Below are 16,256 nucleotides of genomic sequence, written 5' to 3'. Positions count from 1 at the left end.
CAATTTTTTGACTTTTTTTCTCAACATTTCGACTTTTTCTCAATATTTTTCATTTTTTTCTCCAGATTTTGACTTTTTTCTCAAGATTGTATTTCAACATTAATTTTGACATTTCGATTTTTTTCTCGAAGTACATAATGAAAAAAAAAATCCTCCCCCAACATGTGTTGCCTTCATTCTAAGGTTTATACCAAACTTTTCATTTTTTGCGGCTCCAGACATATTTGTTTTTTGCGTTTTTGGTCCAATATGGCTCTTTCAACATTTTGGGTTGCCGACCCCTGACCTAGATGGACAGGAGCAGCACACAGAGCAGGAATAAACCTGTGATGTTGTGAGTCCGAGATCATAAAGCCACTGTGTAGAGTTTAATTTTCAAAATCATTGGAGGGATACTGAGACATCTGTGAATGGCCAGGGAAATCTGAAAGGAAGTCACAGCAGCCAGAGGAGTTTCAAATATTTACATGTTGAAAAAGCAGCAAATGAAAGTGTTTCAGAACCAGAATAATCGTGTAATTCAATCAGGTTTTTTACTCAAACGTAGCCATGTTGATGAATTAAAAACACAAGCAGCTGTTTTGTTTACTTTGGATGGAGTATTTATCTGACTACGTGTTCATAAAAACCAGACGCGCCGCTGGGCCACAGTCCTAGTGCAGTATTTGTCTCCCATGTTCTAGATGCTGATTGGCCATTATCTGCCAGTTGTGTATTGTGTTACTGCCGTGCAAGTGAGCCCAGCCATAACAATGCACGGACAGAAGAGTCACGTGCGCGCAGGCAGCATGGGAGCACCGAGAGCATCAATGGCTGGCGTGCATACAGTTGGCTCAGCTACTTTCAGACTGACGTCTCATTTTTCTAGTCTTTGCTCGGAGCTTGTTATGGATGGACACGGTGAATGCAGTGAAAGGCAAAGTGCACTCCAACCTCTCTCTCGTGAACCAGCGGTTGTTGCTGTTCCCAGTTAAATACAGTTTAATGACCAAACCGTTAAGGTGTTCAATAAGAGACTGACTCAGTGTGATGACCTTCAGGTCAGTGCTCTTGTTCTGATGTGTGTCGCAGGCCTCTGTGCACTCTCTGACCCAGCGGCCAGTGAACCAGTGATAGCATCTCTAATGCATAATTCAGCTGAGCCAGTGGATCACATGTCACCGTTTGTACTTGACATGCCGACACAAGATATCAGTGCACATATGCAAGTGTAGGATGAAAAGGAAATTATTTCATGCAGCTTGTTTTCTCGAAGGCGACGAGCTCTGTCCTCATTTGACCGATCTGAAAAGAGAAAAGATTTAAAAGGATATAATGGACCGACATTCTTACGTGACAGCTAATGAGAGCTGACGTAGGATACATATTTAAACTTCTGTGGACACGGTCCAGGGCTGTTTCGATGGGGGGGGTGTGATCAGATACCCCAATAAAGAGATTCAAGTAGCTAAAAACGGATCATACTTATGAAATCATCAAACTCGATACTAACAATGGCGGCCTAACAATTTTTTTAAAACATCCACTGAGCTTGCAATCAAGTTGCAATCAAAACTGTTGCAATCAAGTTGCAATCAAAACTGTATAATTTGAAAAAAAAGTTGAAAGAAACCTTTTGCCCCCATTACTTTATAATTCCTTACTCATAGTTATGCCAGGATGGACATCTGACATGGAACCAGAGATATCAGTATACAGAACATGGTGGTCCTCTGTAGCTTGTTTGTATCCAGCTTATTTCCATCCAACAGTCCAATACTTAGCACCTTTATGGCGCTTTTCCCCAAGCACCTACTCAGCCTGACTCGACTGTACTCAACTTGCCCTCTTTCTTTTCCATACCCTAATCAGAAGTAGGTGGGGTTGGAGCAAAGCTGCTGTGATGTACTCGATTGGACGACACAAACAAAGAAGTAAAAGATGAAAACGGAGAACATGGATGAGATTACATATCTGCTGCTTGGTCTGTGGCTTGTATTTGTATAAGAGTCAGTTTTGTCTGCGTTAAATCGATGCAGAAGGAAGGAAGGAAGGAAGGAAGGAAGGAAGGAAGGAAGGAAGGAAGGAAGGAAGGAAGGAAGGAAGGAAGGAAGGAAGGAAGGAAGGAAGGAAGGAAGGAAGGAAATGAGGAAATGAGGAAATGAGCCTGTAAGAAATAAAGAAAGAATGAAATGAGCCAGAAAGAAAGAAAGAAAGAAAGAAAGAAAGAAAGAAAGAAAGAAAGAAAGAAAGAAAGAAAGAAAGAAAGAAAGAAAGAAAGAAAGAAAGAAAGAAAGAAAGAAAGAAAGAAAGATTCCCGTTGATGACGTTTTTGTGTAAACAGCAAGATAGATTTATAGTTAAAAAGGTGGAGTTGAATTGGTATTTTTTTTATTGTCATTTTTATCGTTATCGGGATAAATGCCAGAAATTATCGTGATACATTTTTTAAAATACTGGATACCTTCCCCTGCCTCACGCGGGGCCCCACGGCTGCTGGAGACCCGGTCGGATCGGTGATTTTTCTAACAAATTTATCAAACGAGCCTTTCAGAGAGGCATTAAACTCTTCCATTTTCTTTAGTTTTTTTCTTTTTTCATCCCCTGATGGAAATTTCCTGAATCTGTCTCGTTCTCTCGACATTGTGTGACAGTTTGTTCCAACTCCACCCGTCTGGATCAGAGCAGCTTGTGTCTGCGCTTGGTCAGCTTTTCTCGTCGCCCCACCTAGCTCTCTCTCAATATTTTCCTCTGCCACCAGGTGTAAGAATGTCTCCACCTCGGAATTAGACCACAGAACAGACTTTTGTGTTGCCATTGTTCTTCGAATAAAATGAACAAGAATCCGCAAGTCGCTCTTGAAATGATGTCACATCCTAAAACTCAGACATCTGATTGGCCAACCACCCGACCAATCAGTGGCATGTAGTGTGATGACGTCAGATACAGCCCGACTCAGCCCGCTTAGAACCTTGGCAGAATCGATACAGAAAAAGTATCTACTCTGCACGGTTAGACCCCTAGTGGAAAAGCGTGAAACTGAGGCGAGGTGAGTCGAGTGGGGCTGAGTAGGTACTGGTGGAAAAGCGCCATTAGTTACTTTCCCTTTTGGAGCCTTTGATAAACAGACCACAGTTTGGGAGACCGAATAGTTGTGTGTCTGACCAGGTGGTCAGCTGCACAGGAGCACCACAGGGGACTGTACTCTCACCACTCCTCTTCATGCTGTACACCTTGTCATCTGCAGAAATACCCAGATGGCTCTGCAGCAGTGGGGTGTATCAGGGATGGACAAGAGAACTGGTGCGGGAACAATCATCTCGTATTGAATGTGAACATTTTAGGAGAGCAGCAATGAAGTCAAATTGTGTCTTCCATCATGGGAGAAGAAGTGGAGGTGGTGGAGGACTGTAAATGACCTTAGTGATCACCTGGAGATGCAACACCGATGCTGTTTATAAGAAAGGACAGCGCAGACTTGACTTCTTGGTGAATCTTTCGTCTTACAGTGTTTGCGGCAAGATGTCTATCTTTTATAAGTCTGTTGTGGAGAGCGCAATCACATCTACAGTCATCTGTTGGAGGAACAGCATCAGAGCCAGTGGCTTAAAGAAATTGAAGTGCTAAAGAAGGCTGACTCTGTTCCGGGGCCTCTCGTGACGATTCTTCGAAGGAGGATACTTCATTAATTGAAGAAGATCATCAACAACAATGATTCAGCAACAGAGTCTCTTCAGTCCGAGGCTTCCTTAGATCCATTGCAACACAGACCAGTACAGTAGGTCCTTCCTGCACCAAGCAATAAACCATCCATCCATCCATTTTCTATACTGGCTTTATCCTTTGCAGGGTCATGGGGTCTGCTGGAACCTATCCCAGCTAATTGCAGGCATAAGGCAAGGGTACACCATGGACAGATCGGCAGTCTATCGCAGGGCCTCCAACAATAAACCTCTACAATGAATCTCTGAAGAGACTGAAATCAGGAAAACTACTGCAATAATAATATTTTTCCCTTCAGGGAGTAATAAAGTATTTTTGAATTTTGAATTGGAATTAAGGATGCTGAAGGTCCAGAATGACATCCTCATGTCCTTGGATGCTAAAAACCTGGTACAGCTAGTGATTCAGGGCCTCACTGCATCAATCATAATGGAAAAATAGGATACTGTTAATCACTCAGTTATTCTGAAACATCCGGGTGAACAGGTTGGCCCTGCAAGGATCTGTGCTGCAGTGGTCTAAATCCTATTTTTCCATTATGATTGATGGCGTATCCTCTACCTCAGCCCCTTTGATCTCTGGTGTGCCACAGGGATCCATTTTGGGCCCCGTCTTATTTTCCTTATACATGCTGCTGTTAGAGTCAATCATTTTACATCCTTTTAACTGTATGCAGATGATCTGCAAATGTTCTCCCAGTTCCAGTGCACTGGAATCTATCCACAGATGCTTAGATGATATTTAACTCTGGGTGTCTCAAAACTTCTTCTGTTTAAAGGAGCTTGAGGCAGGATTGAGGAAGGATTTATGAAAAAAATTCGTATACGTTTTAAGTTTTCTAGTAATAATGTCAGATGAAGCGTTCCAAACCAAAAAGAATGAGCCCTCTAGTGTATCTCTCCGTTGCCTTGAACAGGCTGTGTGCTGCAAAATGTGCTGCAATTCCGGGCCCGAATTTCCCGCGCTGTCCTGCGGATGTGACTTCAAATGACGCTGCATGCACGTTCTCCCCGTTCTCCCGTGCCGGCTTCACTGTTGGCTGCAGTACCCCCGGCGGCCGTCGTGGCGAAGGGTGGCGCTAGAGAGTCTCATTTCTTAAAAGGAGCCTCATGCTCCTTTAAATGACAATAAAGCTGAATTCATCATGTTTGCTCCTTCCAAGCCCTCCAGTAGTGAAGTATTTTCACCTGTACCAGGTGTTGATGCACTTTCCCCTTACTTTAACTATGTGGTCAGAAACCTGGGTAAAACCTTTGATAGCAGTTTAAAATTTGATAACAGACTGACTCCAGTGTCAGGCCAGACTTTTGCCAGTTTTGATTTATTGCAGAAATCAAGCCATTCCTGAGGCGTGGTGTCCTCAAGGAAGCCTTTCATCCTTTCATTAGCTACCAGCTAGATTATTGTAACCCTCTTTATTTTGGCATCAAACAAATGTAACTGCGTCGTTTGCAACTTGTTCACAATGCTACTGCGCGTCTGTTGACAAGTACTTGGAAAACATAACCACATTACACCTGTCCTGTGTTCCCTGCTCGGGCTCCCGGGGGAATTCAGGATCCATTTTAAGCTCTTGTGTGTTTTCAGTGCTATAAATGGCCTTGCTCTTTCATTCTTATGTGCGGTTTTAGGTTTTCATCAGCCCAGCAGAGCTTTGCGTTCAGCCGGCCAGCACTTGTTAAGAGGTTCCTCAGACAAGGTGGAAAAAGTGGGCTGATCTTTCTATTGCAGTCACTGTTCCTAAGAGTTATGAACCCTGACTGACCTTCTCTCTGCTCAAATACAAACTAAAGACCCACCTGTTCAGGATGGCATTTGGCACATAATCACTGTCACTTTTCTTTACTCTTTTCTTTTTATTGGGTTTTTATTGGAATATTTTTTTTATTTTTCTTAGTGTAATGTCTTATGATAAATTTTATAGTCCATGTTTTTTTTTTTTTTCTTTCTTGTAAGCACTTTGAGATTTCCGAATGGAAAGTGCATTATAAATTAAATTCATTATTATTATTATTATTATTATTATTATTATTATTATTATTATTATTATTATTATTATTATTATTATTATTATTATTATTATTATGTTTTTAATTGTTGTGAAGCACTTTGGTCAACCCTGGCTTTTTAACTGTGCTTTAAAAATAAAGATTGATTGATTGATTTACTGAGGATGTTATGATAAGTTTATACCGTGCACCAATAATATACCAGTACTAATCCCATAAACCCAGGGCTTTTGTACATGTGTACATGAAGGTTAGATTTATGTCCCGAAACCCCTTCAATGAGAAAACATCATGTATTGTTTGAAAAATGTTGAATTTCCAAGTTTAGATTTGTTTGGAGTGAAAGCCGATTGACCTCCATTATTTCTAGGAAGCTACAGCTGCTTTTGCTGTACTTCTGTTGTTTTATTGCTTCACTGTGGAGTGGGAGGTCTGGGGGTTTCCGTTCCTCTACAATAACCATGAAATGGGCCAAGCAGTTCGGAGAATGCATAGAGAGCGTCTACGGACTGTACAGGGTATGTTTTCACAGCATGTCCTCATTCACCTGAATGGCAATCTCGTTCTCTGTGCAGGCAGGCAATGACGGAGAAAGCATCGGAAACTGTCCCTTCTCCCAGCGTCTCTTCATGATCCTCTGGCTCAAAGGCGTCGTCTTCAATGTCACGACTGTCGACCTCAAGAGGTTAGCGTGCAAGAAATGCAAGCTTGAGAGTGGCAAAAACATAGAGTTTTTGCCCTTTTTTCTCACAACGGCCCACTTTCCCTCTCTCTGTCCTGTGCAGAAAGCCGGCAGATCTGCACAACCTGGCCCCGGGGACGCACCCTCCTTTCCTCACCTTCAACGGAGAGGTCAAGACAGATATCAACAAGATTGAGGAGTTCCTCGAGGAAGTGCTCTGTCCTCCAAAGTAATTCAGCTTGAAGGTTTTACAACCCCGTGTGTGCTGTATTGTGCTGCTCGCATCCTGCTTTTGCTTAGAGTCGTTTCTGTGCAGCGAAGCTGCTGAAAGAACAGGAAACGCTTTAGCCGAGTGAAAAGAGTGTTGAATTTTATTAAAGCTGACATTAACTGATACAACTGTTTGTTGTTTATAGCTTTTGGAAAACCTTTTTACAATTTTATATTTATGAGTTTTGTTTACCTTTCAACATTTGATATTTATTTTCTGAAAATAAACCCCTCAACTATCTATATTTAAAGCTTCGCTGACAACAGCTGCAGTTTATATGTAATGACAACAATGCCGAGTCAGATTTAGTGTTTTTTGTTATTGTTTGCTTAGCCAGTGTATGGATCAGTTGCAGAGAAAAATGTCAGATTAACTAAATCTTTCTTTTATTGCCTGTTAAGTTTAGTTTTTTTTTTCACAGGGAGCCGAAGAGGCGAGCGGCCAACTTGCTCCGAGTGTATAACATGTTTTAAATCTGAGCTTAGCTTCAGTCCAGGTGTTAATGCCATCCAGATGCTCCGGTCTGACTGCGTCTCCTGTCTTTGTCCTCATGTTCGCTCAGGTATCCCAAACTGGCTGCCAGGCACAGAGAGTCCAATACAGCTGGAAATGATATCTTCGCCAAGTTCTCAGCCTACATCAAGAACACCAGACCCGAGGCCAATGATGGTGGGCTGCTCATTTTGTGCCATTTCAACTCACACATGGACATGCACAACGAGACAAGACACGTTTAACTGTCATTACCACGCGTCTCCACTAGATGGCAGTAGAGTCCGCCGTTTAAGGACAACATGCTATAGTTGTGCAGCCGTGCTGCTGAATTAAGAGACCATTTGTTTTCACGTCACTTTGATCCTTTACAGAGGTGTCAAAAGTATTCACATTCATTACTCAGGTAGAAGTATACATACTAGAGTTTAAAAATACTCCTGTAGAAGTTGAAGTATCAACTCAAGTTTTTTACTCAAGTAAAAGTATAAAAGTACTGGTTTCAAAACTACTTAAAGTATAAAAGTAAAAGTAATGTAAGGGGGGAAAAAGAGCCTTTAAGGACAAAAGCCATTGAAAATGGATGCATCTTAGTATAATGCAAATATATTAAAGAACCATATATGTGTACTATTGAGCATTAACATGTGTTTCAGAGAGCAGAAGATATAAAGTTTAATAAAGTTTAATAAATTGACCGATACAGGACATGTCCTTTACATCGGTATCAAGAATAACTTACAATAAATACATAGGACTAAAATTTACATTCAAAACATTTCATAAAATCACACACAGATTAATTGATTCCATTTTGCATCACCTATCAGCTCTATAATCGTACAAAAAGTCTTATGATGACTAGTTGCCTATAAGTATTGTAATGGTGCAAAAAGTCAAACTTCAGAGGCATGTTATCATTTATCCTAACCTTTATTGGAATGTACATCCAAGTTTAGTTGCAGGAATCTGAGGGAACGGATGTAAGAACAAAACTGGACAAGAACATCTGAAACAACCACAACCAAATTCACTCTATCCGGATGGAGCAATTTAACTGGATAGTTTTTTTTTAAAGGCCGAAATGAAATAGAGTAATAAGGCTGTTTTTAAAATGTAAGGAGTAAAAAGTACAGATAATTGCGTGACAATGTAAGGAGTAAAAGTAAAAAGTCGTCTGAAAAATAATTACTCCAGTGAAGTATAGATAACCAAAATTACTACTTAAGTAAGGTAACGAAGTATTTGTACTTCGTTACTTGACACCTCTTACAGTGGTCTTACAGTAATTGTCTATTATGATTCTTTAATACATATTCCTATTTGCAACCTGTGTATTTAGCTCTAGAGAACGGCTTAACCAAGGCTCTGAGGAAGCTCGACGACTACCTGAACAGCTCCTTGCCAGATGAGATCGATGCAGACAGCATGGAGGACGAGAAGGGCTCCAGCAGATCCTTCCTGGATGGGACAGAGCTCACTCTTGCAGACTGCAACCTCCTGCCCAAACTGCACATAGTCAAGGTAATAAAGAAGGAAAATATTGTAGAATGTTGTTAGACCAACATTGTAAAAGGTTTATTTTCTAATGAACACTAACTCCATGGGATTTGGGGAACACTTTTCCTGTGGTTGTTGTGCATCACACAAAAGTAAAATAGCTGTAAAAACTAACTGCAGCAGTTTTAGCATATTGTAAAATTAAACACAGAGTTAAACATTATTTACTTATTTGTTTATCTTATTACCCGCAAAGGCTTGCACTATAAGGGAGCGTTTTTTTTTCTGGCTATGATTAACAACAGTACTGTACCATAATAAAATTGTGCTGCCATTTCTTTTAAGCAACTAAAATATAACATATAAAGCTAAACACCTCTATATAGTATATTTATCTGTGCAAAACAGTGTTAATTAGCTGTGGATTTGAGATGATCAAAGTTCAGGTGCTGTAACACTGGTTCTCATCCAGCACAGTAAAACAGTTGAACTAAAAGATATTTGCAAAATGATTAAACCCGATTCCAACTGACATTTACTGGAAAACAATTTGGTGAAACGTCACAAGCCATGGTCAAAGTTACAAAAAACAAATGATTGCACGCATTAGATTTTCCCCAGCAGGAGTATTTTATGTTCCATTACACTTTTTAAAACACCTATTACATATTCATTGTCTATTATACTTCATTCGGGGTGTAATTTCATTGGTAGGTATTTATGCTATGTTGAATCATCCTCTCATAATACCGACGGTGCCTTGCCACGGTAGGAGGAACGCGTGTGAAATGTAATGCAACAAAATACGAGAGTTGCCGTAAACTTTAAAATTCATGACGCTTATAGGTTTTTATTTCAGAGTATATCATATAAAATCATAATTTTAAATTAACAAGGAACTAAAACTGTCAAATAAACATGGTTTAGTACAAAATACAAAGTTTCCCTCTAAAATATAGTGAAATTGGAAATATAAAGCAGCATAAAATGGAAATAGTCTCATGAAGAACTTGGTACTGATGCCCAGCACTGAAATAAATACTCTTGGTTTCTTTCCATCACAAGCAACATGACATCACTTTGAAATAGCCTTGGCTCAGCCCTCAGAAATAAAGAAAAAAAAAGAGAGGGTTGTTCTCTCCTTAGATGCACTGTAATTTCATAAATAGGCTTCAGTACATACGCTTGTCATCATGTCTTATTTTGCTTATGCAAAAAGCACAAAACTACTTTTTTTGTAAGGGGGAAAATAATGGCAAGGTGTAGCGATATGGATTTCCTGCTTCAACACTTTATACAGTCCTGAAAGGTCTTGTTTCCATCAGCTTCACATGCTCCTGCCCCGGTTTTCAGATCAAATAACAAATGGTTTAACAGGGCAGGCACACGACTATTCATAAGTCATCAGACCGAATCAAGCTCTTTTCTGTTTGAAATAAGTTTATTTGGTACGCTGTTGTTGTACTGCACTGACGAGACGGTCTTCTACAGTTAAAAACAACTGTGGCCCTTCATTGCGGGACATTTACAGACTTGTATATTTGTATGTGGCACACACAGTTGCTCCAGTTTTGTGGTTCATTGTTGATCTGATCACCAGTGTTGGGTGTAACGCGGTACAAATGCCGCGTTCCAGTTGTCCTCGGAAGTCGGAATTTCCCAGTTCCCAGTCGGAATTTTCAACTGGAACGCCCCTCGAAGTGGGATTTCCTACTGGGAAAGTGGGAGAAGCTTCACCACCCCCGAGTTACCATTCCAAGATGGCTGCCGTTCCCAGTTCCCAGTTCCGATTTCCGAGGTAAATGGAACGCGGCAAAAGTAACGCTGTTACTGTACGAGATTACATTTGCCAGTAACGCAGTAATGTACCGCGTTACAGTTGTAATTTGGGTGATCACATTATAGTTACTCTAAGACAAAAAACATTACGTTACTTTAGTTACTTTAAGCTTTTCAGCTACATGTAGAACGGGAGAACAGAAAAGAAAATCAAACTTGCCTTTCATGCGTCTTCACGCGTTGCGCAACACTTGTCTGAACGTGATCTTACGGGATTTTACGGGACTTTACGAACACACATTTGTGCTGATCTGGGCACTGCAGTAATAAGGTTCCAACTACAGGACTGTCTCAGAAAATTAGAATATTATGATAATGTTCTTTATTTTCTGTAATGCAATTAAAAAAACAAAAATGTCATACATTCTGGATTCATTACAAATCAACTGAAATATTGCAAGCCTTTTATTATTTTAATATAGCTGATTATGGTTTACAGTTTAAGATTAAGATTCCCAGAATATTCTAATTTTTTGAGATAGGATATTTGAGTTTTCTTAAAAAAACTAACATTTTTGTTTTTGTAATTGCATTACAGAAAATCACAATATTCTAATTTTCTGAGACAGTCCTGTATATGTTGTTCATTGGCAATCGAGTTATGGTGCAGCTCAGGTAATATTGCGGAGTAATCCAAAAGTAATGTAACTAGTAATGTAACTAGTTACTTTCAGCAGCCAGTAACTAAGTAGTGTAAGGGATTACTTTTTAAAAAGTAACTAGTAAATATGTAATGGATTACTTTTTTTGAGTAACTACTAGGAATGGGCGATATTTTACCGTTCACGATATACCGTCAAAAAAATTCCTGACGATAAGAATTTGTATCTCACGGTAAAAATGATAAATTCCCGTTGATGTTTTTGTGTAAAGCTGATTTATGGTTCTGTGTTAAATCCACGCACAACGTACGTGAAGGAAGGAAGGAAGGAAGGAAGGAAGGAAGGAAGGAAGGAAGGAAGGAAGGAAGGAAGGAAGAGAGGAAGGAAGGAAGGAAGGAAGGAAGGAAGGAAGGAAGGAAGGAAGGAAGGACGGAAGGACGGAAGGAAGGAAGGAAACAAGGAAAGAAGGAAGGAAGGGAGAAAAGAGGAAGGGAAGAAGGAAGGAGAGAGCTGGAGGAAAGAAGGAAGGAAGGAAGGAAGGAAAGAAGGAAGGAAGGAAACAAGGAAATAAGGAAGGAAGGAAGGAAGGAAGGAAGGAAAGAAAGAAGGAAGGAAGGAAGGAAACAAACAAGGAAATAAGGAAGGAAGGAAGGAAGGAAGGAAGGAAGGAAGGAAGGAAGGAAGGAAGAAAGAAAGAAAGAAAGAAAGAAAGAAAGAAAGAAAGAAAGAAAGAAAGAAAGAAAGAAAGAAAGAAAGAAAGAAAGAAAGAAAGAAAGAAAGAAAGAAAGAAAGAAAAAGAAGAAAGAAAGAAAGAAAGAAGGAAGGAAACAAGGAAATAAGGAAGGAAGGAAGGAAGGGAGAAAAGAGGAAGGGAAGAAGGAAGGAGAGAGCAGGAGGAAAGAAGGAAGGAAGGAAGGAAGGAAGGAAGGAAGGAAGGAAGGAAGGAAGGAAGGAAGAAAGAAAGAAAGAAAGAAAGAAAGAAAGAAAGAAAGAAAGAAAGAAAGAAAGAAAGAAAGAAAGAAAGAAAGAAAGAAAGAAAGAAAGAAAGATAAATTCCCATTGATGACGTTTTTGTGTAACAAACATGGCGGATCTGAGAGCGAGATAGATTTATAGTTGAAAAGGTGGAGTTGAATTGGTATTTTTTTTATCGTCATTTTTATCGTTATGGGGATAAATGCCAGAAATGATCGTGATACATTTTTTAGTCCATACCGCCCATCCCTAGTAACTACCCCAACACTGCTGATCACTGATCTGTTGGTTTAGTTCTCAGGGTGTACACATTTCCCATCTCTTCCAGGTCGTGGCTAAGACGTACCGCGACTACGACATCCCGTCAGACATGGCCGGGGTGTGGCGGTATCTGAAGAGCGCCTACATGCGCGACGAGTTCACCAGCACCTGCGCCGCCGACTCTGAGATCGAGACTGCCTATAAAGACGTGGCGAGGAGACTGGCCAAATAAAAACGCCACCAAAGACCTGAGCTCCAACAAGATCAACATTTCACTACGAGAAAATATCACTGATGAACACACGGTACCTGCGACTATCCTCCCGAGTCTTCTCCAGTGACTTTTCCAAAAACCCGAGGGTTTGCGTTTGTCATAGCAAACAGGTCAGATGTCTCTTTGCAGCGCCAGATGTGATGGATTCCAGTAATTCAGCGCTCAGCCTATATGGTGTTTCAATCAAGCAGACATGGCAAAACAGAAGTGGAGCAGAAGATAAATCAAACCAGTTTAAGTTGATTCAAAACCAGCTTCGAAACTTTGCTGCCGTGAAACTTCTGACATAACTCTTTTCACTCAAACATGATTGTGTCTGTCTGTATTTATTTCTCATAACACAAAGGTCTCTTTCATTCATACTCCACCACACGGCCAAACATTTTACAAGCTGCTGATGTCAAGGTCGTTCACTTTATTTATTCCCAAGCCCACAGAAGTCTAGTCTGACTCCAGTGTTTATTATCAAGCTTCGGCTCCTGCGGAGACACCTTGTTTCATCTGTGATTGATGATTAATGCTAAATGTTTGCTGAATATGACCGTTCTCAACCTGCAGTTTCATTTCTCTCATCAATCACCACACGGAGTGTTGCTGTAGTTTTTTTTTTTTTTTTTTTTCCTTTTGTTTCTTTGAGATTCACTCCTGCTTCTGAAAGTTTGAATAAAACTTTTTTTTTTATTTTTTATTTTTAATGCTTCTCAAATGCTTGCACAGTTTGGGAAAAAACTCTGGCCAGTGAAAGAGAACAAAGTTTATGTTAGAATTGCCTGAATGCGTGAATCTGTTCAAGTCATACCCGAAAAAAAAAAAAAAACTTTGCAAAGTATAAAAAAAAAAAAAAAAAAAAAAAAAAAAAAAAAACTTCTCAACTATGTGCCTTTTTTGGGAGATTCAGAAATTGATGCCTATGTCACTTATGGACTCATTCTGACAAATGTATTTCAGCCAGAGCTAAGACATTTGTTTTTTTGCCTCGAGCTATGTTCAGTCTGGGTATTGATTTTGTCTTAAGTTACCACATAATATTATAAATGGAGAGACTATTTATTTAGCAGCACCCAATCAGGCCTGATTAGGTAGAGCCATTAGTGCTGCGATGAAAAGCGTCTTCCAGGCCAGGTCTACGATGGTCAGGAGGCCAGCCCTCCGCTTCTTTTCTTCCGCTCCGATGAGTCCATCAACATCCGCAGCCTAAAAGTTACAGTTCAAAAGTATCATTGTCCACACGGAGGAGAATGGAAACTAAGCTGGAGCTTATCGTCTTTGGCGTAACGTCAGGCTGCCACCATAGCAAGACTTCCTCTAAGAGCCATACGGCTCTTGTGTGGTTTGGACAAACATGTGATATGAAATTGGAGCATGATGACTGAGAGAGTTTCTCATTGCAAGGCTCTGCAAATAAAATAATATTTTCACAGATCTGCCTCTGCCTTTTCTTTTCTTTTTCAAGTGAGGTGATCAATCAACACAGATACTCGCAGGCTATCGGCGAAGGTGGGGTTTGATGTATCGAACTCCAAAACCGTGATATCAAAGGTGGTGCGTAAGTTTCGGGCCCAAGAAAAAGGGGTTTAAGTGTGTCTGACTGAGCTGATCAAATCCAGTGGTGCAGGTTTGTTTCTCTATCCATAACAGAGAGAGTGATGACCGTTGACAGGCTTAAATAGAGGCTTCCATGCCAGGGATCAAACGCCATCCCTCTTCTCCACTCTCTCATTAAGAAAACCCGAGCGCCGCCATCCGATCTGTCTCCATTTTTCCTCAAAGGAGTCTAACTTGAAAGATCTGCGCCTGTCGGATTTACAATGGTGGGCGAGTGGTGTTTACTGAGACGCAGTCTTGCCAGAAACAACAGTCAAAGAAAATAAATGGAGCCTGCCTAGTGTTTCCACAGGAGTAAGGAAATATGGAGCGAGACTTGTGCCTTGCTGTTTGGTAATTAGTACCTAAACATCCCTGTCCTTGGATCCCATCGCTCACATCCAACATTTCTGCAAGCTGGATAATATACAGTGGAGCATTAACGTCAAACACGTCTGGTCATGGGGTCTGGCACGCCACATTAATATGCTATTACACTCCCAGCGGATCTACCAGTCGCTGGCCTTGGCTCGGCCACCGTATAGGCTGACAGGGACTCACACACACTGCACTTTTATAGCTAGGTTTAGTAAACCTTTTTAGCTCAGGCATAAATTGTGTAAATTGAGTCTTGCTTTGAGACCTCAGCTGATTAAAACAAACTGGAGCATTTGACGTTTGAGGACCTACCAGAAACAACCCTGTGATCCAATTAAGCACCAGACCTCATAGTTTAAGAAATACTGCCATATAGGCCTCAATACCCCATCGCAAGAATGAATAAAAAAGTAGAAGCTGCTTACCGTAGAAAGTGCACCTGGGAGAGACGTGTAGCACACATGCTAAAGCTAATGCTAATAAAGTATTCACATTCATTACTCAGGTAGAAGTATAGATACTAGAGTTTAAAAATACTCCTGTAGAAGTTGAAGTATCAACTCAAGTTTTTTACTCAAGTAAAAGTATAAAAGTACTGGTTTCAAAACTACTTAAAGTATAAAAGTAAAAGTAATGTAAGGGGGAAAAAGGCCATTAAGGACAAATGCCATTGAAAATGAATGCATCTTAGTATAATGCAAATATATTAAAGATCCATATATGTGTACTATTGAGCATTAACATGTGTTTCAGAGAGCAGGAGATATGATGACTAGTTGCCTATAAGTATTGTAATGGTGCAAAAAGTCAAACTTCAGAGGCATGTTATCATTTATCCTAACCTTTATTGGAATGTACATCCAAGTTTAGTTGCAGGAATCTGAGGGAACGGATGTAAGAACAAAACTGGACAAGAACATCTGAAACAACCACAACCAAATTCACTCTATCCGGATGGAGCAATTTAACTGGATAGTTTTTTTTAAAGGCCGAAATGAAATAGAGTAACGAGGCTGTTTTTAAAATATAAGGAGTAAAAAGTACAGATAATTGCGTGAAAATCTAAGGAGTAAAAGTAAAAAGTCGTCTGAAAAATAATTACTCCAGTGAAGTATAGATAACCAAAATTTCTACTTAAGTAAGGTAACGAAGTATTTGTACTTCGTTACTTGACACCTCTGCTAAAGCCTGAGAATAAATTTAGTTCCTCCTTCTGTTGTTCTGATTTAGAAGAAACCCTTTATTAGGCATGTTTTTAAACGACTATGGTACCATCATTTCACGTTCTTCACTTTGGATCCTTCGGTTTCATCACAGACTGAGTTTGGCGCCTCTTTTCTCCAAAGAAAATCTGAATAAATGTCTAATTTTTTAAATAAAAGTTTTCATTGTTAGAAAAACACATCAAAATTCCTCACAACCTTAAGTTGTATTTGTTTCGTTTAATTAAGATAGTGTATAAAGTGTTTAAAGAGAGTCCAATTAAACAAACAAAATAATTATAGGCTGCTTTTTGTTTTTATGAGGATGAACTTCTGATCACAACTTTGAGAGGTGAAGTTAAATGAAACACATCTTCAGCCTGTGACCATCAGTTGTTAATATGTGGACTATTTTTTATAAACACTATTGAAATCAGGTTATTTATATAGGGCGAGACAGAGGAAACTAAAAGAAATTCAGAACA

At 39.9% G+C, this 16,256-nt stretch overlaps 1 protein-coding gene across 2 annotated transcripts in view; it reads left to right on the top strand.

Moving 5' to 3' along the window:
- Positions 1-14,027, top strand: part of clic5b (chloride intracellular channel 5b) — a 28,600-nt gene extending 14,573 nt beyond the window's left edge. For both annotated transcript variants that reach the window (XM_061746491.1, XM_061746492.1), the window contains exons 2-6: positions 6,287-6,396; positions 6,497-6,622; positions 7,227-7,333; positions 8,499-8,680; positions 12,401-14,027. In XM_061746491.1, the coding sequence (XP_061602475.1) occupies positions 6,287-6,396; positions 6,497-6,622; positions 7,227-7,333; positions 8,499-8,680; positions 12,401-12,565 (690 nt within the window). In that variant the 3' untranslated portion in view covers positions 12,566-14,027. The remainder of the gene's footprint in view (positions 1-6,286; positions 6,397-6,496; positions 6,623-7,226; positions 7,334-8,498; positions 8,681-12,400) is intronic.
- Positions 14,028-16,256: the final 2,229 nt, after the last annotated feature.

Source organism: Cololabis saira, chromosome 18 (genome assembly GCF_033807715.1).
Source record: "Cololabis saira isolate AMF1-May2022 chromosome 18, fColSai1.1, whole genome shotgun sequence".
NCBI classification, from domain to species: domain Eukaryota; kingdom Metazoa; phylum Chordata; class Actinopteri; order Beloniformes; family Belonidae; genus Cololabis; species Cololabis saira.
This window is presented reverse-complemented; position numbering and strand designations above follow the sequence as displayed.